The sequence below is a fragment of the Anomaloglossus baeobatrachus genome, chromosome 2 (assembly GCF_048569485.1).
Source record: "Anomaloglossus baeobatrachus isolate aAnoBae1 chromosome 2, aAnoBae1.hap1, whole genome shotgun sequence".
Lineage (NCBI taxonomy): Eukaryota > Metazoa > Chordata > Amphibia > Anura > Aromobatidae > Anomaloglossus > Anomaloglossus baeobatrachus.
The window spans coordinates 675,077,246-675,104,643 of record NC_134354.1 but is presented as its reverse complement, the minus strand read 5'-3'; the positions used below and the strand labels follow the sequence as shown (position 1 = coordinate 675,104,643).

Genomic DNA, 27,398 nt, shown 5'->3' with positions numbered 1-27,398 from the left:
ACTGCATAGTCCCCTGCAGAGGCCGCGATCAGCAAGGGTCCTGCATGGCACAAGCAATTATCAGGGGCCGCAGCTGACAGCGTTTTATATCAATGACAAATTCCCGGGCGCTCTGCAGAGCAGAGCTCTGTATACAGATACTGCAATGACCCGCTGTTGGTCTCCGATTGGCCGGCAGCTGATCATAGCTGTATACAGCGCTCCCATCTGCACAGCGCCAGTGAATCAATCCAGCAAAGGGGCCATTAGCCTGTGCACTGCCAGCAGCATGGGGGCTACATGCAGAGTACAGGCAGAGACCCCTGCACTATGGGACGTGTGGGACAGTACAGGGAAGGGGGGCGGGGATGCCACGCACTGAAACTGCCCAGCAGGGCGGCTATATGATGTCTCCTGTGATGCCAGTCTACAATGTGGGCATAAGCGTTTGCCCTGTCGTCGTGACATCACAGAAAGCAGCAAAATAACAGCAGGAGTGGTCACATGACCGCTCTGAGCCGGGGAATGTGGGGCTGAAAACAGGGCAGGTAAGTACTCACCATCTACTTACATGCCCTTATGTAGCCCAATAGGTAACCCCTTTAACTTCTTCCACTGTTCATTTGGATCTGTCAATTTCTATATAGGGATACTTAAAGGGGTATTCCCATCTCCAAGACCCTATCCTAATATGTAGTAAATGCATTAGTAATAACATTAGCAAATACTGTCAATTAGAAATGTAGTATAGTTCTCCTGATATAACCATGTCTCATACCTCATGTGCAGTGCATTGCAGCTTAGGTATCTATGGTTATTTCCACTCCGTGACAGTTAATTGCTTATGGATGTAACCATGAAAACCCAAGCTGCAATGCCCTGTACATGAGGTATGAAACATTACTATAATCAGGAGAACTATACTACATTTCTAAATTGAGGTATTTGCCAATGTCATTACGCAAACTAGATATTGGGATAGAACCTTGTACTCAGAAAGTTAGGGATATTTCGCTTACAGGTAAAATTTATTTAAAAGTTAAAGAGTGCACACTACAATGATATTTTATTGTGACAGTCGGGCATTTAAGTAGAAGCATGCAATGTTTATTTCCTCATCACAAACCATTGATTAAAACAAAAGCCAACAACAATGTTGAGTATACTCCCCCCTAAAAAAATTAAATATTTCAATAGCTCAACTTGTCATGAGACAGTGATCATCAATTACAGCTGACGACGACGTCTCCTGCTGTTCAGCAGTGGCGTTATTGTCTGCTGAGGCACGGCATCCCACTCTTCTTGAAGGGCAGTCATCAGGTCATTGAGGTTCTGGGGTACAGAGTTATGGGTGTCTACATGGCAACTCAGCTGATCCCATAGGTTCGCTATAAAAGATACAGGTATAGAGAAAGCGCAGCCGCTCCATTTGAGGTACCCCAGTCTCCAACGGCCATTCCCATATGATGCTACTTCGATGAGTAGGAACAATGTCATCCATGAAGATTAGATTAGGCCTGTGTTCTTCATGCAAAAGCACAATAACTGGATTAATGAGGCTATTTAAGTAGTAGGGGTATGTCAATGCACCATCACAAAGTGGTCTAGTCCATACAGAACTCCCCTACAAAAGCACATATGGCGACAATAGCGGCTGATTCACAAAGCTCTCTTTGACTAACATTATTTGTGGCCATCATTTCTGCTCAGCGTGAATACACTTTCAGCAATTTAACAGCACTAAGGCCCACTGGTCCCTTAACCAGGGTAAATGCTGCCTGGCCCAGGCAAGGCTAAGCTTGTGCCTGGTGGTGTGGTCCGGGATCCTGGCAGGTCGTCTGACAGACCACGCTGATTGAAATAGTTTTGAATGGCCAAAAATGACACTTGGGAGCCTCTCACCTCCCTTAACCCCTTCAGCCCACAGGCATTTTGCGTTTTTTCCGGGGCTTTTTTCCCCTCTCTTCCGAGAGCCGTAACTTTTATTTTTCCGTCAATCTTGCCATATAAGGGCTTTCTTTTTGCGGGTCGAGTTGTAGTTATAAATGGAACCATAAGTTTTACCATATAGTGTACTGAAAAACGGCAAAAAAATCCAAGTGCGGAAAAATTGCAAAAACAGTGTGATCGCACAATAGTTTTTGGGGTATTTTATTCAGTGTTCACTATATGATAAAACTGATGTGTGGGTGTGATGCCTGAGGTTGGTGCGAGTTTGTAGACACCAAACATGTATACGTTTACTTGTATCTAAGGGGTTAAAAATATTCAAAAGTTTGTCCAATAAAAGTGGCGCACGTTTTGCGCCATTTTCCAAAACCCGTAGCGTTCATTTTTAGGGATCTATGGCTCATTGATGACTTATTTTTTGCGTCTCGAGCTGACATTTTTAACAGTACCATTTTTGCACAGATGCTACATTTTGATCGCCTGTTATTGCGTTTTGCGCAAAACTTGCGGCGACAAAAAAACGTAATTTTGGCGTTTGGATTTTTTTGCCGCTAAGGCTGCTTTCACACTACGTCTTTTTAACATGCGTCCTGAACGTTTTTTTGCTGCAAAAGTGGATCCTGCTTTTACAGCAAAAAATGCATGCAAACGCATGTGTTACTTTGCAGGATCCTGTCACTGGATGTTTAGGGGCGGGCATTGGAGTCATGTGATCGAGAGTGAGGGGAACTAAACGTGCCAGACTGGGAGCCGGCATCTGACAGCTGCGAGACTCGTAACCATTGTAAACATCGGGTATACTTGCTTGGATACGCGATATTTACTTTGGTTACAAGCGTCTGCAGCTGCTAGGAGCCGGGCTCCCTGCACACGTTACCAACGTAAACATCGGGTAACTAAGAGAAGTGGTTACCCGATATTTACCTTGGTTATGAGTGTCCGCAGCTCTCAGGTGGAGGAGAGAGAGGGGGAGAGAGACAGAGGGAGTAGAGAGATAGACTGATCACGGAGGCTGGTTTCTGGGCATGCTCAGTAGAGCAAGCAGGATCCTGTCTATCAGCATGCCAGCGTTCACATGCGTTTGCGTGCTGTTTAGTCAGGATCCAGCAATTTGCAGAAGTTGGACGCAGCTCAAAAACGCTACCAGTAGCGTTTTTGAAAGATGTTAAAAAACTGCAAGTCGCTGGATCCTCACTATAACGCACGCAAACGCAGGTGAACGCATGTTAACGCAAGTCCATTGCAAATGCATTGAAATGAAAACGCATTTGCACTGGATCCGTTTCTGCGTTAAAAACGTTCAGGACGCATGTTAAAAAGACGTAGTGTGAAAGCAGCCTAAGACGTTTAGTGATCAGATTAAATTGATTTTATATTTTGAAAGATCGGGCATTTCTGAACGCGTTGATTTCAAATGTGCATATTTTTTATTTTTTAACCCTTTAATTTTCAATAAGGTGAAAGGGGGGGTGATTTGAACTTTTTATTTTTTTAAAACTTTTTTTTTTTACTTTTTTTTATTTTACTTGTCCCCCTAGGGGGCTATAGCGATCAGCAATCTGATTGCTCTGCCATATCTCCAGATCACAGCTACAGAGCTAAGATCTGCAGATACGCTGCTTTACTTTCAATGCCGGCTGTATTTTGGTATTGAGAGAAATGACTCATGTTAGCTACAGACGTCATCACATGACCCTGTGCTACCATGGCAACCACCAGAAGTCACGTGACTTCCAATGGGGGAGGGGTAAGTCAATGGCGGCGTGCATATACATCTCGCTGCCAGATTTTGGCAGCGAGACTTAAGGGGTTAATAGTCGCGGGTGGAAGAGATTCCACCCACGACTAGCAGGCACACATCAGATGTTGAAAACAGCCAATATGTGCGCGGATCGCCGCCGCCTCCCTACGGCAGGGAGCGGGAATTAACCGCATACGATCCATGATGTACCCAGTACGTCAGGGGTCGTTAAGGGGTTAAATGTGCCCAGAATAGTGTGGCATCCATAATCCTGTTCCTAAGGGCACATTGTTCACAATGAAATGGTGATCAGTGTGGCATGTGGCCAAAGGATGTCCACTTTTATGCCTTTGTGATTATTCCAGTCTGTTACAACCTGCTAATGATAGACATCAAGCTCAGGGGCCACGTCTGTCTAAGAACATCCCGCTTAAAGCGTCACAATGGCGAGGTACTGTTGATCAATTGTTAGGTGTCGTCTTAGGGGTACTTTGCACGCTGTGACATCGCAAGGGGCGGGTCGTGCAGCATAACAGCGACGTCACACGGCAGGCGGCCAATAGAAGCAGAGGAGCGGAGATGAGCGGGACGTAAACATCCCGCCCACCTCCTTCCTTCCCCATTGCAGGCGGGACGCAGGTAAGGAGATGTTCCTCGCTCCTGCGGCTTCATACACAGCGATGTGTGCTGCCGCAGGAACGAGGAACAACCTCGTACCTGTCGCTGCAGCGAAATTATGGAAATGACCGACACTACACACATCACCGATTTTCGACGCTCTTGCGATCGTTTATCGGTGCTTCTAGGCTTTACACGTTGCGACGTCGTTACCGGCGCCGGATGTGCGTAACTTACGATTTGACCCTGACTGAATCGCAGTAGCGATGTCGCAATGTGCAAAGCCCCCCTTAGTCTCATGATGTAAAAAAAGAGAATTTTGTTTACTTACCGTAAATTCTTTTTCTTATAGTTCCGACATGGGAGACCCAAACCATGGGTGTATAGCTTCTGCCTCCGGAGGACACACAAATTACTACACTCAAACGTATAGCTCCTCCCTCCGGGCTATATACACCCCCTGGATGACAATCTAACCAGTTCAGTGCAAAAGCTGAAGGAGGACATCCACCCATAAGTAGAGATAGAGTAAAACTCGGAATAGCCGGAACTCTGTCTACTAACAACAGCCGGTGAAACACACGGAACAAAAAACTGCCAACAGGCAACAGGGAGGGTGCTGGGTCTCCCATGTCGGAACTATAAGAAAAAGAATTTACGGTAAGTAAACAAGCCGTGCCTGAAAGCCCAGGATGCACCGACAGCTCTGGTCGAGTGCGCCTTAATCCCTGGCGGGGGAGGCACCTGAGAACACTGGTAGGCATCGGTGATAGCCGACCTGATCCAACGAGCTAGGGTCGGTTTAGAAGCAGCGAGACCCTTGCACTGACCAGTGGTTAGCACAAAAAGTGAGGTACACCACCTAAAAACGGCGGTGCGTGACACATAGATTCGGAGCGCTCGCACCAAATCCAAAGTATGCAACGCCTTCTCAAAGCGATGCACAGGGGCCGGACAAAGAGAAGGCAATGAAATGTCCTGGTTAAGGTGGAAGGGAGACACCACCTTAGGGAGAAAGTCCGGAGTCGGACGAAGAACCACCTTGTCTTGGTGAAACACCAAAAAGGGGGATTCCGAAGAGAGCGCAGCCAAATCAGAAACTCTCCTGAGAGAAGTTATGGCTACTAGAAAAACAACTTTCTGTGAAAGTCTAAACAAGGGAACCTCCCTGAGAGGCTCAAAGGGAGGTTTCTGTAAGGCCGTGAGGACCAGATTAAGGTCCCAGGGATCCAAGGGCCGCCAGTAAGGAGGAATGATGTGAGATGCGCCCTGCATGAAGGTGCGCACCTGGGCCAGTCGGGCGATACGCCGCTGGAACAAGACCGACAGAGCAGACACCTGTCCCTTGAGGGAATTGAGGGACAGTCCTAGCTGTAGAACAGACTGTAGAAAAGACAGGATGGTCGGCAAGGAGAACGGCCAAGGGGCATGGTCGGAAGAGCGACACCAGGACAGGAAAATCCTCCAAGTCCTGTGGTAAATCTTGGCCAAAGAAGACTTCCGAGCCTGAGTCATGGTGGAGATGACCTCAGAGGGAATGCCTGAAGCCGTCAGGATCCAGGACTCAAGAGCCACGCCGTCAATCTGAGAGCCGCAGAATTCTGGCGGAAGAACGGACCTTGAGAGAGAAGGTCTGGGCGGTCCGGGAGATGCCACGGCACCTCTACGGACAGACGGAGCAGGTCTAGGTACCAAGCTCGCCTGGGCCAGTCCGGAGCAATGAGTATGACTCGACGGCCCTCCATTCTGATCTTGCGCAGAACCCTGGGCAAGAGCGCTAGAGGGGGAAACACATAGGCCAGACGGAACTGAGACCAATCTTGAACCAGTGCGTCTGCTGCGAAGGCTTGAGGATCGTGGGAGCGAGCCATGTAAACCGGAACCTTGTTGTTGTGCCGGGATGCCATGAGATCCACTTCCGGAGTGCCCCACTTGCGGCAGATTGATCTGAACACTGACGGATGCAGGGCCCACTCGCCGCTGTCCACGGTTTGACGGCTGAGGTAATCGGCCTCCCAGTTTTCCACGCCTGGGATGTGGACTGCAGATATGGTGGACTTGAAGTCCTCCGTCCACTGGAGGATTCGTTGAACCTCCAACATCGCCAGACGGCTGTGAGTCCCGCCCTGGTGATTGATGTAGGCAACCGCTGTCGCGTTGTCCGACTGAACTCGAATGTGCCTGCCCGCCAACAGGTGGTGAAAGGCTAGGAGAGCTAGAAACACAGCTCTGATCTCCAGCACATTGATCGAGAGGGCTGATTCGGACGGAGTCCAAGTGCCCTGTGATGGAGAAATACTGCTCCCCAACCGGAAAGGCTGGCATCCGTGGTGAGGATCACCCAGGACGGAGTCAGGAAGGAGCGTCCCTGTGACAGAGAGAGGGGCCGAAGCCACCACTGAAGGGAGCCCCTGGTCTGTGATGACAGAGCCACCAACCTGTGCAAGGAAGAAGTCCGCTTGTCCCAACAGCGGAGAATGTCCAGCTGCAGGGGACGCAGATGGAACTGGGCAAAGGGAACCGCTTCCATTGACGCCACCATCTGACCCAGCACCTGCATGAGGTGTCTGATGGAATGACGGCGGTGCCTCAGCAGAGAGCGCACCGCCAGCCGAAGGGACTGCTGTTTGACTAAGGGCAACTTGACAAGTGCCGGCAGAGTCTCGAATTGCATCCCTAGGTACAAAAGCACCTGGGTCGGGGTCAGAGTGGACTTGGGCAGGTTGACAAGCCACCCGAACTGAACTAGCGTGGCGAGAGTGAGAGAGACACTCCGCTGGCAGTCTGCACTGGATGAGGCCTTGACTAGAAGGTCGTCCAGGTAAGGAATCACTGCCAACCCCTGGAGGTGCAGGACCGCAACCACTGCTGCCATGACCTTGGTGAATACTCGAGGAGCCGTGGCTAAGCCGAAGGGGAGAGCCACGAATTGGAAATGTTCCTTTCCGATTGCAAAGCGTAGCCAACGCTGGTGTGAAACCGCAATAGGCACATGCAGATAGGCATCTCTGATGTCGATGGATGCCAGAAAATCTCCTTGGGTCATTGAGGCAATGACCAATCTCAGAGATTCCATGCGAAAGTGCCGCACCTGAACATGCTTGTTGAGAAGCTTGAGAACCAGGATGGGCCGGAAGGAACCGTCCTTTTTTGGGACTAGAAAGAGGTTTGAGTAGAAACCGCTGAACCGTTCCCAGGCGGGAACAGGAACAATTACACCGTTGGCCTGCAGGGATGCCACGGCCTGAGAGAAGGCGGCGGCTTTGGAGCAGGGGGGGGGGTGGACAGAAAAAAATCTGTTTGGCGGGCTGGAAGAAAATTCTATCCTGTAGCCGTGGGAGATGATATCCCGCACCCACTGATCGGAGACGTGTTGAAACCACACGTCGCCAAAGTGGGAGAGCCTGCCACCGACCAAGGACGTTGCTGGCGCAGCCAGATAGTCAAGAGGAGGCTGCCTTAGTGGCAGCGGCTCCGCGCGCCAGTTGGGTTTACGATCCTTGGCTGTGGTAGTGGACGAGGTCGAGGGCTTAGAGGATGACCAGTTAGAGAAACGAAAGGAACGAAACCTCGATTGGTTCCTGCCCTGGACTGGTTTCTTGGCTTTAGTTTGTGGCAAGGAAGTACTCTTCCCGCCAGTAGCTTCCTTAATTATGTCATCCAGCTGCTCCCCAAACAGCCGGGACCCAGCAAAAGGGAGACTCGCAAGGTACTTCTTAGAGGAAGCGTCTGCTTTCCACTCTCGAAGCCACAAGATCCTGCGGATCGCGAGGGAGTTAGCGGAGGCCACCGCCGTGCGGTGAGAAGCCTCCAGGATGGCAGACATGGCGTAGGATGCAAAAGCCGAAGCTTGAGAAGTTAAGACATCCGTCTCAGGAATAGAGTCCCTGGTGAGGGAATGCATCTCCGCCAGAGAGGCAGAGACTGCCTTAAGAGCCCACACTGCCGCAAAAGACGGGGAGAACGAGGCTCCTGCCGCCTCATATACAGACTTGGCCAGAAGGTCAACCTGGCGGTCAGTGGGATCCTTAAGAGAAGTGCCATCAGCCACAGCTACGACTGTGCGGGCTGAGATTCTGGACACCGGAGGGTCTACCTTTGGGGACTGTGCCCATTCCTTAACCACCTCTGGTGGAAAAGGAAAACGGTCATCTGAACTACGCTTCGGAAAACGTTTGTCAGGACAGGCCCTGGGCTTGGTAACAGTGGTGTGAAAGCTGGAGTGGTTAAAAAACATACTCCTAGGTTTCTTAGGAGAGGTAAACTGGTGTACCTCTACCAGAGAGGGTTGTTCCTCTGACTCTTGTGGGTTGAGGTTCAGAACAGAGTTAATGGACGCAATCAAGTCACTGACATCCGCATCACCCTCAGACAAGTCAATGGGGTACATAGAGGTAGCGTCTGAGCCCACAGTAAACGAGTCCTCCTCGCCCTGCACCTCGGCTCGTGAATCAGAGCCGTGGGACGAGGAAGGAGAAGGGTCCCTGCGTCTCCGTTTAGGGGGACGGGGTCCTAGGACATGCTCAGAGCTCTGCAGAGCTCGGAGCAGCAGAGGCACCCTGAGAAGGGGGCTGATGCATGGACAGCAGTGTCCGGGACAACTGCCCCATGGAGTCGGCAAAAGACTGGGAAATAGCTTGTGAGAAGGAAGCTACCCAAGCCGGGGGTTCAGCCACCGGGGCCGGAGCAGCCAGAGGGACCCCTGAGGAGGCTCCAGGCTGAGACACAACCATATTAGCACAGGCATCACAATGTGGGTATGTGCTTGGCTCTGGCAGAGAGGAGTGTCCTCCCCTCTGCTGGCCGAGCGGTAGGCGGCGCCACGCTATGCATACTGTATGCATGACATGAGCCGAAACCGAAACTAGGCCCAAACTGAAGCCGGGGCCTAGATTTTAAAGTGCGGCCGACGAGCAGGCACCTTCGGCGCGGTTCTCAGGGGAAACCCCCAGAACCGGCCGGAATTTACAGTAACGATACAACACATACTGTCCCCCTAGTGAAAATACCCGGGACCCCTGAAAAACGTCTCAATACTTAGCTTTGAGACGCAGGGCCATGCCAGGGGGTGAACGCTCCTTCCAGCAGGAACCAGACAGGGCTGCGGATGGAGACCGGTCTTCTGCAAGCAGAGAGGACCGTGGAGGCTCCCACTTCAACCCAGAGCCTCTAAGAGGATGTGAAGGAGCGCGGCATGTGAAGGCTCCAGCCTTATAAGTCAACCTTAACAGCACCGCCGACAGAGTGGGGTGTGAAGGGACATGCCGGGAGTCCCGACTGGACCCACTTTTCTTCCAAATCTTTAAAATTAAAATAAAAATGAAAAAAAAAATATCAGAGAATGCAAGTGTGTGTACCTCCTGAAACACAAAGCATTGAACTGGTTAGATTGTCATCCAGGGGGTGTATATAGCCCGGAGGGAGGAGCTACACGTTTGAGTGTAGTACTTTGTGTGTCCTCCGGAGGCAGAAGCTATACACCCCATGGTTTGGGTCTCCCATAAGGAACGATAAAGAAATGAAAACTGCATGACGAGAACTGTTTAAATACCAATTCTAATTAAACCCTGACATTTATTGGGCGAATTATGGATCAAACAGCATGCTAGAAAACAGCAAGTTGTGCAAAAAGTACTGAAACATTTAATAGTTGGACATGTGCATTCAGAAGTTTAGAGAAGGTCACTAAGTTCACCTGAGGTTAGAGGGGATTTTAGGATCATCCTGAAATTTCACCTGAAAGCCAAATACCCTAACTTCTTGTGAGTAGTGTATATCTTACTGTGCAATGCCTACATTTATCAGCAAATATGTGGATTCTACTGCAAGAAAGTAGGTTTATATATAAATTATGTACATTTAAAGCAAAAAAAAAAAATATAAAATAAGTTACCTGGTTTTGAAACTTTAGTGTAAGAGCTTTTTGTTCTTCTATTTGTCTATTCCGTTCTCTTGCTCTTGGATCATAGCGGCTGGCACTATAAAACACAAATTTATTTATAATATATTTGTTTTATTTTATTTTTATATTATGTACCTGTAGAAATTTTACTTACATTTCTTTAATCCATAAATCTGTGGGGAAGACTGTACGGCTAAAAGTGGAGATAAAACAAACTTTTCAGATTTAAAAGCATTCACGAGCTCGCTAAACTTGGTTAATACGTTTTATTGCAATACTACAATACTTAGACTTTATTCACAGCATTAAATAAAACTTTGGTTGGTCACTACTTTTACATTGGGATAGGTCATCAATGTCTGATCAGCTGTTCAGTGCCGGCGGCTGGAAATGCTCAGTTCTAGAGCTGCTGAGTCTTTGGATAAGAGTATAGGGCAGCTCCGGAACTGAGCATTTCCAGCCGCCTGCAGGCAGCACAAAGATCAGCTGATTGGTGGGGGGTGGGCATCCAACCACGGCCCATCAGACATTGATAACCTATCTTAAGGATACAACCTCAATGTTAAAGTGGTGGACAACTTTAAATATCCCCAAACAAAGTGAAAGCTAATGTCCCTTAAAAGGAAGGTGTCGCTATTTTTTATTTTTGTATTAAAAAAAAGTGATAAAAAGTATTAATACAAAATTAAAATCACTACTTAGTTTTTATTTCATTCTAATTTGCTGTGTGTAATGATAGTTACTCCTTTATGGCAGCCCCTGTGCTTAGAGAACAGTGGTCGGGTTCCGACCCCATTTAGTAACGTTAGAGTAGGAGTCTGCTGTGACCTGGATGCGCCCCCTGGGCTGTCCAGATCACAGTGGGGGGAGGAGATCAGCGCCATCATTGTGGAGCTCACAGCGTGTGCAGTTTGCTCCACTTTACCCCTGTCAACCGCCAAAATGTGTGAGTACAGGCCGCCTCCCCTTCACCCGCCATTACCATCTCCAATGACACCCCCCGCCGCCGCGGGTTTGTGTGCCTCTGCATTTGAGTACCGCTGCTGCTAAAGTCTCCAAGAACACCCCCCGCTCAAAACCTCCACTTCCACCTGTCAGCCTGTGTGTACCGTGATACTGTCTGCTGAGCCGTGTATCTAATCCTATCCTGTGTGATACTGTCTGCTGAGTTGCTGTATCTAATCCTATCCTGGGTGAGACTCCAGCTGTCCGTGACATTTTAGACATTTCTGGTCACCAACAAAATGGCTCCGCACTGTGATCCTAAATTTCATTCTCTGTTCCTTTGGAAACACCCAGATTGAGAGGGGAGCTGTGACATCACACACAGGACAGCAGATTCTGCCCACTTTACTGCAGCTGTAATCCAGGCTTTTTCTACAGTAGGATTTCAGAAGCTGCTCCCCCTAGTGTTTAACAGTGGAAAATATCAAACTTAATTTTTTATTTTTTTACATTTTGCTCAAATAAAAACAAATATTTAAACAAAACATTAAAACTTTACATTTTTTCAGTTATTGAATTTTTTTTTTTTGGACGACACCTTCCCTTTAAATTGCACAGATATCAGCGGACTCGACACATTAACGCCTCACAACTTAGGGGAATCAAACATCCAGCATGTCACATTTTGGACTGGCAATACTTTAGTTTTTGGGGAGATAATGCCCCAACTGAGGAGAATGGCAGTGGCTCTCCCAAAAATGAAAAAAAAAAAAAACCCAAACCCACAACCAAGAATGCTAAGGTCAAAGGGACAAACAAATAATACACAGATGAATTTTAAGATAGACCTGCCAACAAACTAAAGAAAAAAAAATTCTAATATATACTGTAAGCCGAGGAACAAATATTTTTAATGCTATATAACCAATGCAGGGCAGCAGATTGGACACACCTGAATGGGCGGTTCTATAAATGTCTAAATATTACTGCTACATATCCCTTATAGTGCCTAGTTTATTTTTCCCAATAGTCCCTTAAATCCTCCCAGTGTCCAGTGCTAGTGGCCACTAATACTCAGCAGCAGTTCCCACTCACAGTCTTGGGGCGTAAACCTGTAACTTCAAAAAGTCCGTACCCAAATCTCAAAAGTGTACAAAAATACAATAAGAAAAAAGTTAGTGAATTTAAACAAGTAAAATGGTATGCACTGATTGGGCACAATCAACATATCAGCTGTGCAATGAAGCCATTTACATGATGGTTACAAAGATAAAAGCAAATACAAATTACAAGCAAGTCCCCATTTTAAGGAGTTCTGTCCTGGCAGCTCCACATCCTACATGTGTTGGACACTGGAGACTGTAGGATGTGAGGCTCATCCAAGATTAGTTTCTGAAAATACAGAATTTACCCAAATCATCATCTGCTCTGAAAATAAGCCCTAGCAGGAATATTCAGCGTAAGGCTTAAATATAAGCCCTACCCTGAAAATAAACCTTAGTTGCAGTTCAATAATGAAATGTCCATGTAGCTAAAAAAAGTTAAAGAATACTACAGGACACGTCATTGTAGAAAGCAGACACTCCCAAAAGAAAAGACTGAAGCCCCACAATCATTCATACTACGACGCCGAACGGGAGAACCTGCGATGTAACGTACACCCACACACTCACCAGATACAGCAATACAGATTGCTTCCGGCGGGCAGCAGAGCGCAAGGACCTGTGGTGGTATGCATCAATGCCTTCCACGCTCCACTGCCTGCTGGAAGCAATCGGTAAGATATTCCTTTTAAATTTGAAAACCAGCATTCCCTCCCGCCCAATGAAAAAAAAAAAAAAAAAAATACATGTTCTCAATTTTAAAGATTGCACTCTCGATGCACCAATTTATTGAAGGGAATAAAATGCAATTACCTCAGATTATAATCTTCTTTGGGAACTGGATCAAGAACGATGATAGAGTCTGAACCTAAGAAGAAATGTAAACCATATAAGGTCCTTCACCTTAGAAGTAATTGAAAAGAAAATTACAACCACCATCAATTGTCAGTAAAAGGATTTAGTGACAATTACAGGCAAGTATTGTCTACTCCGAATATGCCATATAGCTATCAAAATCTGTAAAGTGGAGGCAAACGCTGCAAGCATAGCTCAATCTGGTGCCACAAATTGTGCAGACCCATGACACCTGCAGCTCCCAAAAGATCCCTCGGACTTGTAAGGCTATGTGCCCACGCTACAGGATTTACCGCGGATTTGCCGCGGATTTACCGAAAATCTGCAGCAGCAGCACTTCCAAGCCATTTCAATGGCATTTTGGAAATGCTGTGCCCATGCTGCGGATTTTTCCGCGGCGGATTTGCCGCGGATTTTGATCCGGAAAAATCTGCAGCATGTCAATTGTTTGGTGCGGATTTTTGGCTTTGAATGGGGAAAAAAAAAAAAAAAAAATCCGCATCAAAATCCGCGGCAAATCCGCGGGTGCGGATTTGCCGCGAAAGTCGCGGATTTTCAGGCAAAAAAATCCGCAGGGACATTCTAGCGTGGGCACATAGCCTAACAGTTTCTCAGATTGCAACAGATGTGTTCCTAGTTTTCTCCAGCAACAACTTGAGATCCCAAGAGGACAGAAGGTTCATGGTCAAAATATGGGTTCATAGACACTCCACTTGCCAGATAAACAAGCAGCACATGACCAGGACAGATGTGCAGACGAAGGGAATTTTGTTTACTTACCGTAAATTCCTTTTCTTCTAGCTCCTATTGGGAGACCCAGACAATTGGGTGTATAGCTTCTGCCTCCGGAGGCCACACAAAGTATTACACTTTAAAAAGTGTAACCCCTCCCCTCTGCCTATACACCCTCCCGTGCATCACGGGCTCCTCAGTTTTGGTGCAAAAGCAGGAAGGAGGAAACTTATAAATTGGTCTAAGGTAAATTCAATCCGAAGGATGTTCGGAGAACTGAAAACCATGAACCAAAAGAACAATTCAACATGAACAACATGTGTACACAAAAGAACAACAGCCCGAAGGGAACAGGGGCGGGTGCTGGGTCTCCCAATAGGAGCTAGAAGAAAAGGAATTTACGGTAAGTAAACAAAATTCCCTTCTTTGTCGCTCCATTGGGAGACCCAGACAATTGGGACGTCCAAAAGCAGTCCCTGGGTGGGTAAAAGAATACCTCGATACAAAGAGCCGAAAAACGGCCCCCTCTTACAGGTGGGCGACCGCCGCCTGAAGGACTCGCCTACCTAGGCTGGCATCTGCCGAAGCATAGGCATGCACCTGATAGTGTTTCGTGAAAGTGTGCAGACTCGACCAGGTAGCCGCCTGACACCTGCTGAGCCGTAGCCTGGTGCCGCAATGCCCAGGATGCACCCACGGCTCTGGTAGAATGGGCCTTCAGCCCTGAAGGAATCGGAAGCCCAGAAGAACTGTAGGCTTCAAGAATCGGTTCCTTGATCCACCGAGCCAAGGTTGACTTGGAAGCCTGCGACCCCTTACGCTGGCCAGCGACAAGGGCAAAGAGCGCATCCGAACGGCGCAGGGGCGCCGTGCGAGAAATGTAGAGCCGGAGTGCTCTCACGAGATCTAACAAGTGCAAATCCTTTTCACAAGGTGAACTGGATGAGGGCAAAAGGAAGGTAAGGAGATATCCTGATTGAGATGAAAAGGGGATACCACCTTAGGGAGAAATTCCGGGACCGGACGCAGAACCACCTTATCCTGGTGAAACACCAGGAAGGGGGCTTTGCATGACAGCGCTGCTAGCTCAGACAGTCTCCGAAGTGATGTGACTGCCACTAGGAAGGCCACCTTCTGCGAAAGGCGTGATAGAGAGACATCCCGCATCGGCTCGGAAGGTGGTTTCTGAAGAGCCGTTAGCACCCTGTTAAGATCCCAGGGTTCCAGCGGACGCTTGTAAGGTGGGACTATGTGGCAAACTCCCTGCAGGAACGTGCAAACCTGCGGAAGCCTGGCTAGACGCTTTTGAAAAAACACGGAAAGCGCCGATACTTGTCCCTTGAGAGAGCCGAGAGACAAACCCTTGTCCATTCCGGATTGAAGGAAAGAAAGGAAAGTGGGTAAGGCAAACGGCCAGGGGGTAAAACCCTGATCAGAGCACCAGGATAAGAAGATCCTCCAAGTCCTGTGATAGATCTTGGCGGACGTTGGTTTCCTGGCTTGTCTCATAGTGGCAATGACATCTTGAGATAACCCTGAGGACGCTAGGAGCCAGGACTCAATGGCCACACAGTCAGGTTGAGGGCCGCAGAATTCAGATGGAAAAATGGCCCTTGAGACAGCAAGTCTGGTCGGTCTGGGAGTGCCCACGGTTGACCCACCGTGAGGTGCCACAGATCCGGGTACCACGACCTCCTCGGCCAGTCTGGAGCGACGAGGATGGCGCGGCGGCAGTCGGACCTGATCTTGTGCAACACTCTGGGCAGCAGTGCCAGAGGAGGAAATACATAAGGCAGTCGAAACTGCGACCATACCTGAACTAATGCGTCCGCCGCCAGAGCTCTGATCTTGAGACCGTGCCATGAATGCCGGGACTTTGTTGTTGTGCCGAGACGCCATGAGGTCGACGTCCGGCGTTCCCCAGCGGCAACAGATCTCTTGAAACACGTCCGGGTGAAGAGACCATTCCCCTGCGTCCATGCCCTGGCGACTGAGAAAGTCTGCTTCCCAGTTTTCTACGCCCGGGATGTGAACTGCGGAGATGGTTGAGGCTGTGGCTTCCGCCCACAGCAGAATCCGCCGAACTTCTTGGAAGGCCTGACGACTGCGTGTGCCGCCCTGGTGGTTGATGTACGCGACCGCCGTGGCGTTGTCCGACTGTATGCGGATCTGTCTGCCCTCCAGCCACCGATGGAACGCCTTTAGGGCTAGATACACTGCCCTTATCTCCAGAACATTGATCTGAAGGGAGGACTCTGTTGGAGTCCAGGTTCCCTGAGCCCTGTGGTGGAGGAAGACCGCTCCCCACCCTGACAGACTCGCGTCCGTCGTGACCACAGCCCAGGATGGGGGCAGGAATGATTTTCCCTTCGACAAGGAAGTGGGAAGAAGCCACCACTGAAGAGAGGTTTTGGCTGCCAGTGAAAGACGTTCCTGTCTAGGGACGTCGACCTCCTGTCCCATTTGCGGAGAATGTCCCATTGAAGTGGACGCAGATGAAACTGCGCAAAGGGAACTGCCTCCATTGCTGCCACCATCTTCCCTAGGAAGTGCATGAGGCGCCTCAAGGGGTGTGACTGGGTCCGAAGGAGAGAGTGCACCCCTGTCTGCAGCGAACGCTGTTTGTCCAGCGGAAGCTTCACTATCGCTGAGAGAGTATGAAACTCCATCCCGAGGTAAGTCAGTGATTGGGTCGGTGTCAATTTTGACTTTGGGAAATTGATGATCCACCCGAACCTCTGGAGAGTCTCCAGAGTAATGTTCAGGCTGTGTTGACATGCCACCCGGGAGGGTGCCTTGACTAGGAGATCGTCTAAGTAAGGGATCACCGAGTGGCCCTGAGAGTGTAGGACCGCCACCACGGATGCCATGACCTTGGTGAAGACCCGTGGGGCTGTCGCCAGGCCGAAAGGCAGTGCCACAAACTGAAGGTGTTCGTCCCCGATGGCGAAACGCAGGAAGCGTTGATGCTCTGGTGCAATCGGCACATGGAGATAAGCATCCCTGATGTCGATTGAGGCTAGGAAGTCTCCTTGGGACATCGAGGCGATGACAGAACGGAGAGATTCCATCCGGAACCGTCTGGTTCTCACGTGTCTGTTGAGCAGTTTGAGGTCCAGAACGGGGCGGAATGATCCGTCCTTTTTTGGCACCACGAACAAGTTGGAGTAAAAACCGCGACCACGTTCTTGAATGGGAACGGGAATCACAACTCCTTCTGCCTTCAGAGTGTTCACCGCCTGAAAAAGTGCATCGGCTCGCTCGGGGGGCGGAGATGTTCTGAAGAAACGAGTCGGAGGACGAGAGCCGAGCTCTATCCTGTAACCGTGAGACAGAATGTCTCTCACCCATCGGTCTTGGACATGTGGCCACCAGGCGTCGCAAAAGCGGGAGAGCCTGCCACCGACCGAGGATGCGGTTTGGGGAGGCCGAAAGTCATGAGGCCGCCTTGGAGGCGGTTCCTCCGGCGGTCTTTGGAGGACGTGACTTAGACTGCCATGCAGAAGAGTTCCTCTGGCCCTTCTCTGACCTGTTGGACGTGGAGGATTGGGACCTGGCTGAGGGCCGAAAGGACCGAAACCTCGATTGAATTTTTCGTTGCTGAGGTTTGTTTGGTTTGGACTGGGGTAAGGACGAGTCCTTTCCCTTGGATTGTTTAATAATTTCATCCAATTGCTCGCCAAACAAACGGTCGCCAGAAAATGGCAAACCGGTTAAGAACTTCTTGGAAGCAGAGTCTGCCTTCCATTCGCGTAGCCAGATGGCCCTGCGGACTGCCACCGAATTGGCGGACGCTACCGCTGTACGGCTCGCTGAGTCCAGGACGGCGTTCATGGCGTAGGACGAAAAGGCCGATGCCTGAGAAGTCAAAGACACAACTTGCGGAGCAGAGGTACGTGTGACTGCATTAATCTCAGACAGACAAGCTGAGATAGCTTGGAGTGCCCACACGGCTGCAAAGGCCGGAGCAAAAGACGCGCCTATGGCTTCATAGATGGATTTCATCAGGAGCTCTATTTGCCTGTCAGTGGCATCCTTGAGCGATGAACCATCTGCCACTAATACTACGGATCTAGCCGCCAGTCTAGAGACTGGAGGATCCACCCTGGGACATTGAGCCCAACCCTTAACTACGTCAGGGGGGAAGGGGTAACGTGTGTCATTAAGGCGCTTAGTAAAGCGCTTGTCCGGAAATGCTCTGTGCTTCTGGACAGCATCTCTGAAGTTAGAGTGATCGAAAAACGCACTCCGTGTACGTTTGGGAAACCTAAACTGGTGTTTCTCCTGCTGTGAAGCAGACTCCTCTATAGGTGGAGTTGGGGGAGAAAGATCTAGCACCTGGTTGATGGACGCTATAAGGTCATTTACTATGGCGACCCCTTCAGGTGTATCAAGATTGAGAGCAACGTCAGGATCAGAGCCCTGAGCTGCGACCTCCGCCTCATCCTCCAGAAAGTCCTCATGCTGAGACCCCGAACAGCGTGATGAAGCCGGGGAAGGTTCCCAGCAAGCCCGCTTAGCCGGTCTGGGACTGCGGTCCGTGTCGGAGTCCTCCCCGTGGGACCTAGGTGTCACCCCAGGAGCACTCTGCTGCACCGACCGAGAGGGGCCTGGGGGCCGAGGGTCCCACCAGTGCCCGAGGCTCTGGCTGAGTGAGTGCCACAGGGGCCGAGCATTGCACACAGTGAGGGTAGGTGGAACCTGCAGGTAACATAGCCGCACAAGAGGTACAGGTTGCAAAATAAGCCTGTGCCTTGGCACCCTTGCTCTTTGCGGACGACATGCTGTAGTCTCCTCTGAGAGTGATCACTGAGGGTATATAGCCAAAAGCAAAACAATGCGGCCGAACAGAGAAAATGTATACACATATATATACACTTCGGCACCCAAGGGGGGCCAGCACCGGGTAACCGGTGTGGCTTACCGACCGCCCAAAGCGGTTGTGTGTCCACCAGATTCCCTGCCTGGGCCTCCCAGAGCTGTAGAGCTCGTTCTGAAATCCTCCACCGGCAGAAGTGATTGTAAATATGGCTGCCAGAGCTCTCAGGGGAGGAGGGAGCCGTGGGCATGACTAATAAAGTGCGGGAATCTGGTGCCCCACAGTGCTCAGTGAGGGGGGAGGAGAACACCTAAGTATGCTCCAGCCCTCACTGCCGACGTCCAGTCGACCGTCCCGCCCTTACCCCTGACTGGCAGGCCCGGGGGCGGGAGTTATGGTACTAGGCCGCAGAAGCCGGGGACTAAATTTAATAACGCGGCCGGCAAACAGGCGTGGTCGGCGCGGTAGTCCCGGTTGTCACAAAAAAAAAAAAACAGCAGCCGCTGCAGCGTCTGTAACACAGGCGCTCCATGCACCGTCCCCAAGGGGACACAGAGTACCTTATAGATGCAGGGCCTGTCTCTGATGATACTCCGTCTCCTGTCCGTCAGATTCCCCCAGGGGCTGCGGAGGGAGCCCGGTCCCAGTGAATGGTGACCGGTTAGGATCACACTTCTCCCAGAGCCTCTAAGGGATGGGGAAGGAAAAACTGCATGTGGCTCCATCCTTTGTACCCGCAATGGGTACCTCAACCTTAACAGCACCGCCAACTTAGTGGGGTGAGAAGGGAGCATGCCGGGGGCCCTGTTAGGGCCCTCTTTTCTTCCATCCAATACAATCAGCAGCTGCTGCTGACTAAAATGGGAGCTTGAGTGAATGTGTGCCTCCTTCAACACAAAGCATAAAACTGAGGAGCCCGTGATGCACGGGAGGGTGTATAGGCAGAGGGGAGGGGTTACACTTTTTAAAGTGTAATACTTTGTGTGGCCTCCGGAGGCAGAAGCTATACACCCAATTGTCTGGGTCTCCCAATGGAGCGACAAAGAAATTTTGTTTTATTACCATTTTCCAAAAGCTGAGCTTATTGCAAACTATTGCTCTGGGAACCAGTGAGTCTAACTGATGGACTGTTGTGCTAAGCAAGTCTTGGAACATTATTTCTAAATGTTAGGTGAAATATATTAAGAGCCAGTGATATCTACCCCCAGTTACACAATAGAGAAGTAACCTCTCTTTGTAATCCTGCCAGTAATATGATAATGGCAATTAAAAAGCAGTTAAAGGGAACCTGTTAGCAGAAATTTCACCCAAAACCTAAAAGCTTCCCCCTCTGCAGCTCCTGGGCTGCATTCTAGAAAGGTCCCTGTTATTATTGTGCCCCATGTGAGACCAAAATAAAGAGTTAAGTGGTACCTTTTTGTATTCAGTGTAAATGTGACACGGGGGCGGGCTCTCTGGCGTCCGTTATTCTGCCTCCTGGTCCTGTATGCCGCCCCCATCGCTCCTTTCCATAGCTGATGCACCGCCCACTGCTCCAGCCATCCCTGCGCATCCACAGTGCCAGTCTCACGGGACTAAGCAGTGTGACCGCTGGTGACGTGTGCGCAGGCAAGCGATTATGGGCGGGGATGTGATTGTTATCAGCAAGTACCCGCCCATAATCTCGTGCGCGCGCAAACCTCACCAGCGGTCACACTGCTCAGGGCACTAGACTGTAAGGGCTGCTTCCAGGGATGATGTCCCTTTTGTCACGTGATAGGGGCGTGTTCAAAATACTATCACGTGACAAAAGGGACGTCATTCCTGGAAGCAGCCCATACAGTCTAGCATCTACCCTGAGCACAGTCTGACCGCTGGTGAGGTTTGCGCGCTCACGAGATTATGGGCGGGTACTTGCTGATAACAATCACAGCCCCGCCCATAATCACTTGCCTGCGCACACGTCACCAGCGGTCACACTGCTCAGTCCCGTGAGACTGGCACTGGGCATGCGCGGGGATGGCTGGAGCAGTGGGCGGTGCATCAGCTATGGAAAGGAGCGATGGGGGAAGGCATACAGGACCAGGGGGCAGAATAACGGACGTCAGAAAGCCCGCCCCCGTGTCACATTTACACGGAATACAAAAAAGGTACCACTTTATAAACTCTTTATTTTGGTCTCACATGGGGCACAATAATAACAGGGACCTTTCTAGAATGCAGCCCAGGAGCTGCAGAGGGGGAATCTTTCAGGTTTTGAGCGAACTTTCTGCTGACAGGTTCCCTTTAAAGGGAACCTGTCACCAGAATTTTCGCTATTAAACTAAAAGAATCCCCTTCTGCAGCTCCTGGGCTGCATTCTAGAAAGGTTCATCTTGCTACTGGCCCCCCTTTCAGAGCTAAATAACATTATAAAATATTACCTTTTGCTATGGTAATGAGGTTTGCGAGACTATGGGTGGCACTGTGAACGTAATCACCTGAGTCATCCAAGTAACAGCCCATAATCTCACACCTGCGCAACACCACCGGCGCTCGCGATTTGAAGACAGTGCTCAGTCCCGTGATAGTGCCACTGCGCATGCGCAAGACTCCCGGAGCACTGCGGAAGATGTGGGCGGCGGCCTCATCTATGTAAATGAACACTGGGAGACGGCGAACAGCGGCAGGAGGGGGGATAACAGACGAAATACAGCCTGCCCACGGGGCCAGCAAACCTCATTACCATAGAAAAAGGTAATATTTTATAAAGTTATTTAGATCTGAAAGGGGGGCCAGTAGCAAGAGGAACCTTTCTAGAATGCAGCCCAGGACCTGCAGAAGGGGATTCTTTTAGTTTGATAGCGAAAATTCTGCTGACAGGTTCCCTTTAACATAGGCAGACCACACTCCCGACACATGATGATCGTTCTGTAAAGGATGGTTCAGTGCACATGGGTTGCCATTGTTCGGCAGTGCAAGTCCTGGTTAAGTAGGACAATGAGATTTGAGAATAACTCTTTTGCACATATTAAAAGATTTCACCTAATGAATGAGCATTTTTCTTCATACGGTGATCGGAAGAAAAATCATGAGGAAAAAGAAGCTCAGAACTTTACTATTATTTTTTGGAGTAAATGTACTTCAGGAAGTGATGGTATGGTAATAGCTCAGTTTCACCATTAATATTTAAAAAGATTTAAACTATAGGTCCATAGTCCAGGGACAGATTCACTAAGATACCTTATGCTAAAGTCAGTCCGTATACTCCACAGTGACCATAGAATAAATGTTAACCATTGCTTTTACCTTTAACTGGCTCTTGAGCACTCTGCCTTGGCGCTCTGTGAAGCTGGTGCTTGGTAACGTCTCTGCTCTCACAAGTAAGTTTGAAAGTGGTATCAACAGAAAGTGGCGCTGTCGTCCGTTTCTCTGGAACCAAACTAATTTTGGGCTGGTATGTAGGTTCCACATCCAAAGTGCAGGGCTCTAAAGAACTCAGACTTGATGCACCAGGCTGACCAGATGCACTACTCGAACTTAATCTCCGTGATCTTATCAAAAAGAGAAGAAAAAAAAATATGTAAATACATAAGTGTATGATCAGATGGAACTTTTCATTTTTTGTGACAAAAAAAAAAAAAAAAAGAAAAACTTACATTTCTGGAGGAAGAAAAGACGTGGAATTGGTGGACAAAACTGTTTTTCCAGTTACAACCTGAATCAATTGTCTATACAATTCTTTCTCCTCTGCACGGAGACACTAAGAAAAAGCAAATTGAAATTTTTAATATCGATTGACAACCTGCTTAAAGTAGGTGGTCTAGTCTAAATTGGCCATTTTCAAAATATCTTATTCCGGACCCTCCTTCAGCCTAATAAAGTCTCTGCTCACTATCGATACCCAAGCTTCTCCAGTGAAACAGATTAGCAGACACAGACACACACAGACACACACAGACACACACAGACACACACAGACACACACAGACACACACAGACACACACAGACACACACAGACACACACAGACACACACAGACACACACAGACACACACAGACACACACAGACACACACAGACACACACAGACACACACAGACACACACAGACACACACAGACACACACAGACACACACAGACACACACAGACACACACAGACACACACAGACACACACAGACACACACAGACACACACAGACACACACAGACACACACAGACACACACAGACACACACAGACACACACAGACACTTTGTAATTGAAAGCTACACCCACCAAAACTTGTAGCTATACAAAACAAAATCAAACTGACGCATTCAGGGCACTGCACAACTTACTTCTTCTACTGTAGTTATTGGTCTTCTCTGAACCTTCTTTGGGCTCCGGCGAAAAGCCCCACTCCATGAAGATAAACTTGCAGCATTTTTAATTGGAAAGGATTTTTCAAAAGCAAAACCAATTGTGTGATTGGTCTTTCCTACAGCTGCATTTAAAGTTCTGCTGCAAAACAAATTGAACAAGTATTTAATGATCGTGTTGTAGTTGTAAGGGTATGTGCCCACGATCAGGTCCTGACCTGTGGGGCCACACGTTTCCTCCGCAGGTGAACGCAGGAGACTGCAGCTACGATCCGGGTTCAGTGTGCTGCGGTCTCTCGCTTGTGTTCTCCCTATGGAGGATGCAGGCAATTCCGCAGCAAACAATTGCCATTCTGCAGTCTGGAAAGACTCACCACAGGTCAGTGTTTGCTGTAGAGAAAAACCCCCAAAAAACAGTGGGCACGGGATTTCTAGAAATCCCGCCCAATATGCTTGTACTGTACAACGCAGCGTTTGGACGCCGCTGAAGCATGCTACATGCAAAATGCTACAAATACTGATCGTGGGCACGCACCCGAAAAGTGAAACCAGTAAATCTGTAAACTAAAGCATTAGGACGAATCTTGAAATATGCACGCCAAAAAAATGCTGTATTTTCGGACTATAAGACGCACTTTTTCCCCTTCAACATTTGGGGGAAAGTGGGGGGTGTGTCTTATAGTCTGAATGTAGGGCACGGCTGCGAGGAATGAGGGTGCTGCGGTGGAACGGGTTATCGGCAGCATGATCAGGCTGTAGCAGCGCCTGCCTTGACCACGTGGGCCCGCTCATTTCATATGCATCCTCCTGCCCATCTCAGCGCTGAAGCCAATGCTGACAGGTGGGCGGGATGATGGGCGGGGGAATTTGTGCATAATTAACAGCCGGCCTGCGTGATTACCCCTGGCAACTACAGCCTGGAGTGATCATGTGCGGCTGTATTCACTGCTCCCCGGGCATCATCATGAACGCGTGGCACAGTGAATAAGTATACTCACCGGTCACTGTTGAATGCAGCATCATGATGTCCTCCTGTCTGCCGGCCGCTGCTGTGTGTGGAGACTAGTGGTGCGCATAGCAATGAAGTAATAGCTGTGCTCACCGCTCTCTACACAAATCAGTGGGCGGCAGACAGGAGGACATCACGATGCTGCAGGGAACGGTGACCGGCTCCACACAGGTCAGCCGCGCTGCTGCTGGCATAGGCAGGAAGGGGGCAAATATCGGGATGGCGGCATATAGCAGGATGGCAGCATATAGCGGGATGGCGGACATCTACACAAGGATGGGTATTATATACATGGCAGGAGGAATACAGTAAATAAAGCAAAAAAAGTTAGAGATATTTGGCTTTTGGGTGAAATTTCAGGATTAATATATCCCCAGTGTTTGCTTTGGTTTAAAAAAAAAAAATTGTTTTAAATGAGATCATTGCATGCGCTTACTTAAATGCCCTACACTATCAAAGTTCAAGCTACAGTGATATTTTACATTTTCCAAAAATTTCACCTAAAAGCCAAATATCCATAACTTTGTGAGTAGTGCATATGGTAAAGCATACCTTAGTTTCCGCGATTCTACTTCTGTGTTTCTTGCTGGTTTTTGCATAAACGTGAAGTGTGCAGGGATAATATTAGAGTGACTGGTGCCATTCTGTTTAACTTTAGCAGACTGTGCGACTTTAGTGTGGTCTGCAACAGCCATGTTTTTCTCAAGCTTTGGCACCTCTGAAGTAAGAGCTGATAAACAAGCACACGATTACAAAAGGCAATAATGGATTCAAATTCTTACTGTTCTGCAGTTAAGTGGTCAGTCATTTCAACAAACTTGTCATAAATCAATGATATAAGTGAGTATATGAAGCTTTGTAATACATCGGATCAAAGAAGTATTGAATTTTAAACAATTCACCAAAATCAAACCATATATGTCAACAAATTTAGTAATGTGTAATGAGGACAAATTATACAGGGGAAGAAAAAAAAATTAAAATATGTTTACTGAAATTTATTATATACTCCATACAAAAGCCTGACCATTTCAAGATGCTTCCTGTATGGAGAAACTAGTTGCATGCATTGCTCAGGTATGATTTTGGCCCATTCTTCCACACAAAAAACTCTTCATATCATCAAGTTTGAATTCAGCTTTAGTTCTTTCAATACATTTTCTATTGGATTCAAGACAGGTGATTCGTTGGGCCATTCTAGCAGCTTTATGTTCTCTCTCTCTAAGGCCTCCTTCACACGCACGTGCCTCCGGTACGCGTTTGGCAGTTTTCTCACGTACCGGAGACAGTACACACTTGGACCTATGTATTCCTAATGTTTTGGACACGTGTAAGTATTTTCGAACGGAACGTGTGTCCGTTCCGTACTTACGTGTGTCCGTGTGTTTCTCACGCCGACATTCCCGTTTTTTTCTCCAGCATCACGGGTGTCACACGGAACGCAAACGTGTCACACACAGACCACACGGATGTGTTCCGTGTGACAAGCTCCAGAGAAAAGACATCTGTCTGCGAGGAGAAGAAAAAAAAAAAAAAAAAACACAACCCAATACTCACCTTCTCCTGCCCTCCTGTCTCTGCCGCTGCTGTCACTTGCTGCCGACCGCCGCTCATTATGCTCATTGCATATTCACTTCACTGCGGCCGGAAGCAGCAGCAGCGGGGAGTCGGCAGGACCGGAGACCGAAGTTCAGCACTACGGGCAGCGACTCCAGGGACAGGCGAGTTGAAAGTTCCCGTTCTCAGTGTGTTATCATGGATAACACACGTAGCCCATAAACACGGGTCACGGAGGGCAAAACGCACCTCTGACACGTCCGTGAAAAACGTGCGTGGTTTTTCACGGACGTGTGAAAGGGGCCTAAAACCAATTGAGTTTCCTTGGCTGTGTGTTTAGGAATAGTCTTGCTGAAATGTCCAGCCTAGTTTCAGGTTTATTATACTGGTAGATGGCAGGTATTTCTGGGTTTTGCTTTGGGTGTTTTTTTTATCATCAAGACTGTTTCAATACATTTGTTCATTCATCCTTTTCAATTACATGACATTTGACAGTGCAGCATGTTAAACAGCCTGACACCATCATGTTCCCACCTCCAAAGTTCACTGTTGGTATGGTGTTTTTGGGGGGGGTTATATGCAGTGTTCTTCGCATCCAAACATGGTGTGCATTATGGATTCTAAAGAATTCAATTTCGGTCTCCTCTATTCTCCCAGTATTTCACAGGCTTGTTAAATGTTGAGCAAATAAAATGCACTTGACCATGCTTTTTCTTCATCGATGAATGGAGATTTGCGTAGTGAGCATGCATACAGGCCATGGAGGCTGAGTGCATTACTTATTTTTCTTTGAAAATAATTGTGCCTGCTAATTCCAGGTCTTCAGTAGCGCTACACAGGTAATCTTTGGCTCTTTGACAATTCTTTCCATGTCTCTGAAATTTTGGGAAGCGCAACTGGTCGTGGGCGGTTCATGGTGAAATAATTTGCAAAGGTTTCGAAGGTCTTAAGAGAAACTCACAGATATAAATAGATAAAAAATATATAGAGAATAAGTTTTTCACAGAAAAAAAAATTAAAATAATTAGATATGTATTAAAAAGATAGTTAAAATAGCCAACAAAAAACTGAGGTTGGCATCCTAACTATCGCAAATGGCAGCCCGGCGGCTGACCCTAGTAGTCCCTAGTGAGCTAAACCGTCTAATACCAACTGATACAAAGCTCAAGAACTCCGTGAAATAAATCAGCTGGTAAAGGCCAGGATATTCTTCTCCAAACATCCTAATGTATATCTGGCGCAAGAAGCGCAGTAAGCAACTCTGACGAACATTTGTCTGAACGAACATAACCAAAACATATAGATATTTGACAGGTTACTGATAAGTCTTTGCCTTTGTGATTTTTTACATCACATGAAAGCCTTATGTGGCTAATATAGGTTTTCAATATTTTGTGTTTGTTGTTTATGGCAACAGTGTTCATTAACATAAAATGGCGGTGTCTAATGCGATATTCACAGCAACTGAGAGCAGAGGAGTGATAAAATTCTTGTTTCTGCAAGGAAAGTCCGCAAAGGATATTCCTGGTGATATGTCACAGACTTTGGGGATCAATGCCCTTTATATTCCACTGTTAAGAATTTGGTTGCCAAATTTAAAACGGGCCACTTGAGCACCAATGATTAGGAACGTCCTTGACAACAGTTTGGTTGATGTTCTGGAGATAATCGATGCTGTGCACCACCTCATACTGGAGAATCAACGAATTTCAGCTAAAGCAATAGCAGACATCATGGGGATTTCGCGTGAACGTGTTTGTGTCATTATGCATGAACATTTGGACATGAGACATGACACTATCTGCAAAGTGGGTCACCAAATATTTGACAACAGATCGGAGAAGCATGAGAGTGAACACTTCCGGGTCC

At 48.3% G+C, this 27,398-nt stretch overlaps 1 protein-coding gene across 2 annotated transcripts in view; it reads right to left on the bottom strand.

Moving 5' to 3' along the window:
• SENP1 (SUMO specific peptidase 1) overlaps positions 1 to 27,398 on the bottom strand; it is a 114,843-nt gene that overhangs the window by 53,686 nt on the left and 33,759 nt on the right. The window contains exons 5-11 of one of the 2 annotated variants that reach the window (XM_075337145.1): positions 24,525 to 24,702; positions 22,943 to 23,105; positions 22,262 to 22,365; positions 21,912 to 22,156; positions 13,052 to 13,106; positions 10,345 to 10,383; positions 10,182 to 10,266 (exon numbers count right to left, since the gene is read on the bottom strand). In XM_075337145.1, coding sequence (XP_075193260.1) covers positions 10,182 to 10,266; positions 10,345 to 10,383; positions 13,052 to 13,106; positions 21,912 to 22,156; positions 22,262 to 22,365; positions 22,943 to 23,105; positions 24,525 to 24,702 — 869 coding nt within the window. The remainder of the gene's footprint in view (positions 1 to 10,181; positions 10,267 to 10,344; positions 10,384 to 13,051; positions 13,107 to 21,911; positions 22,157 to 22,261; positions 22,366 to 22,942; positions 23,106 to 24,524; positions 24,703 to 27,398) is intronic. The other variant, XM_075337146.1, reaches the window with a different exon arrangement.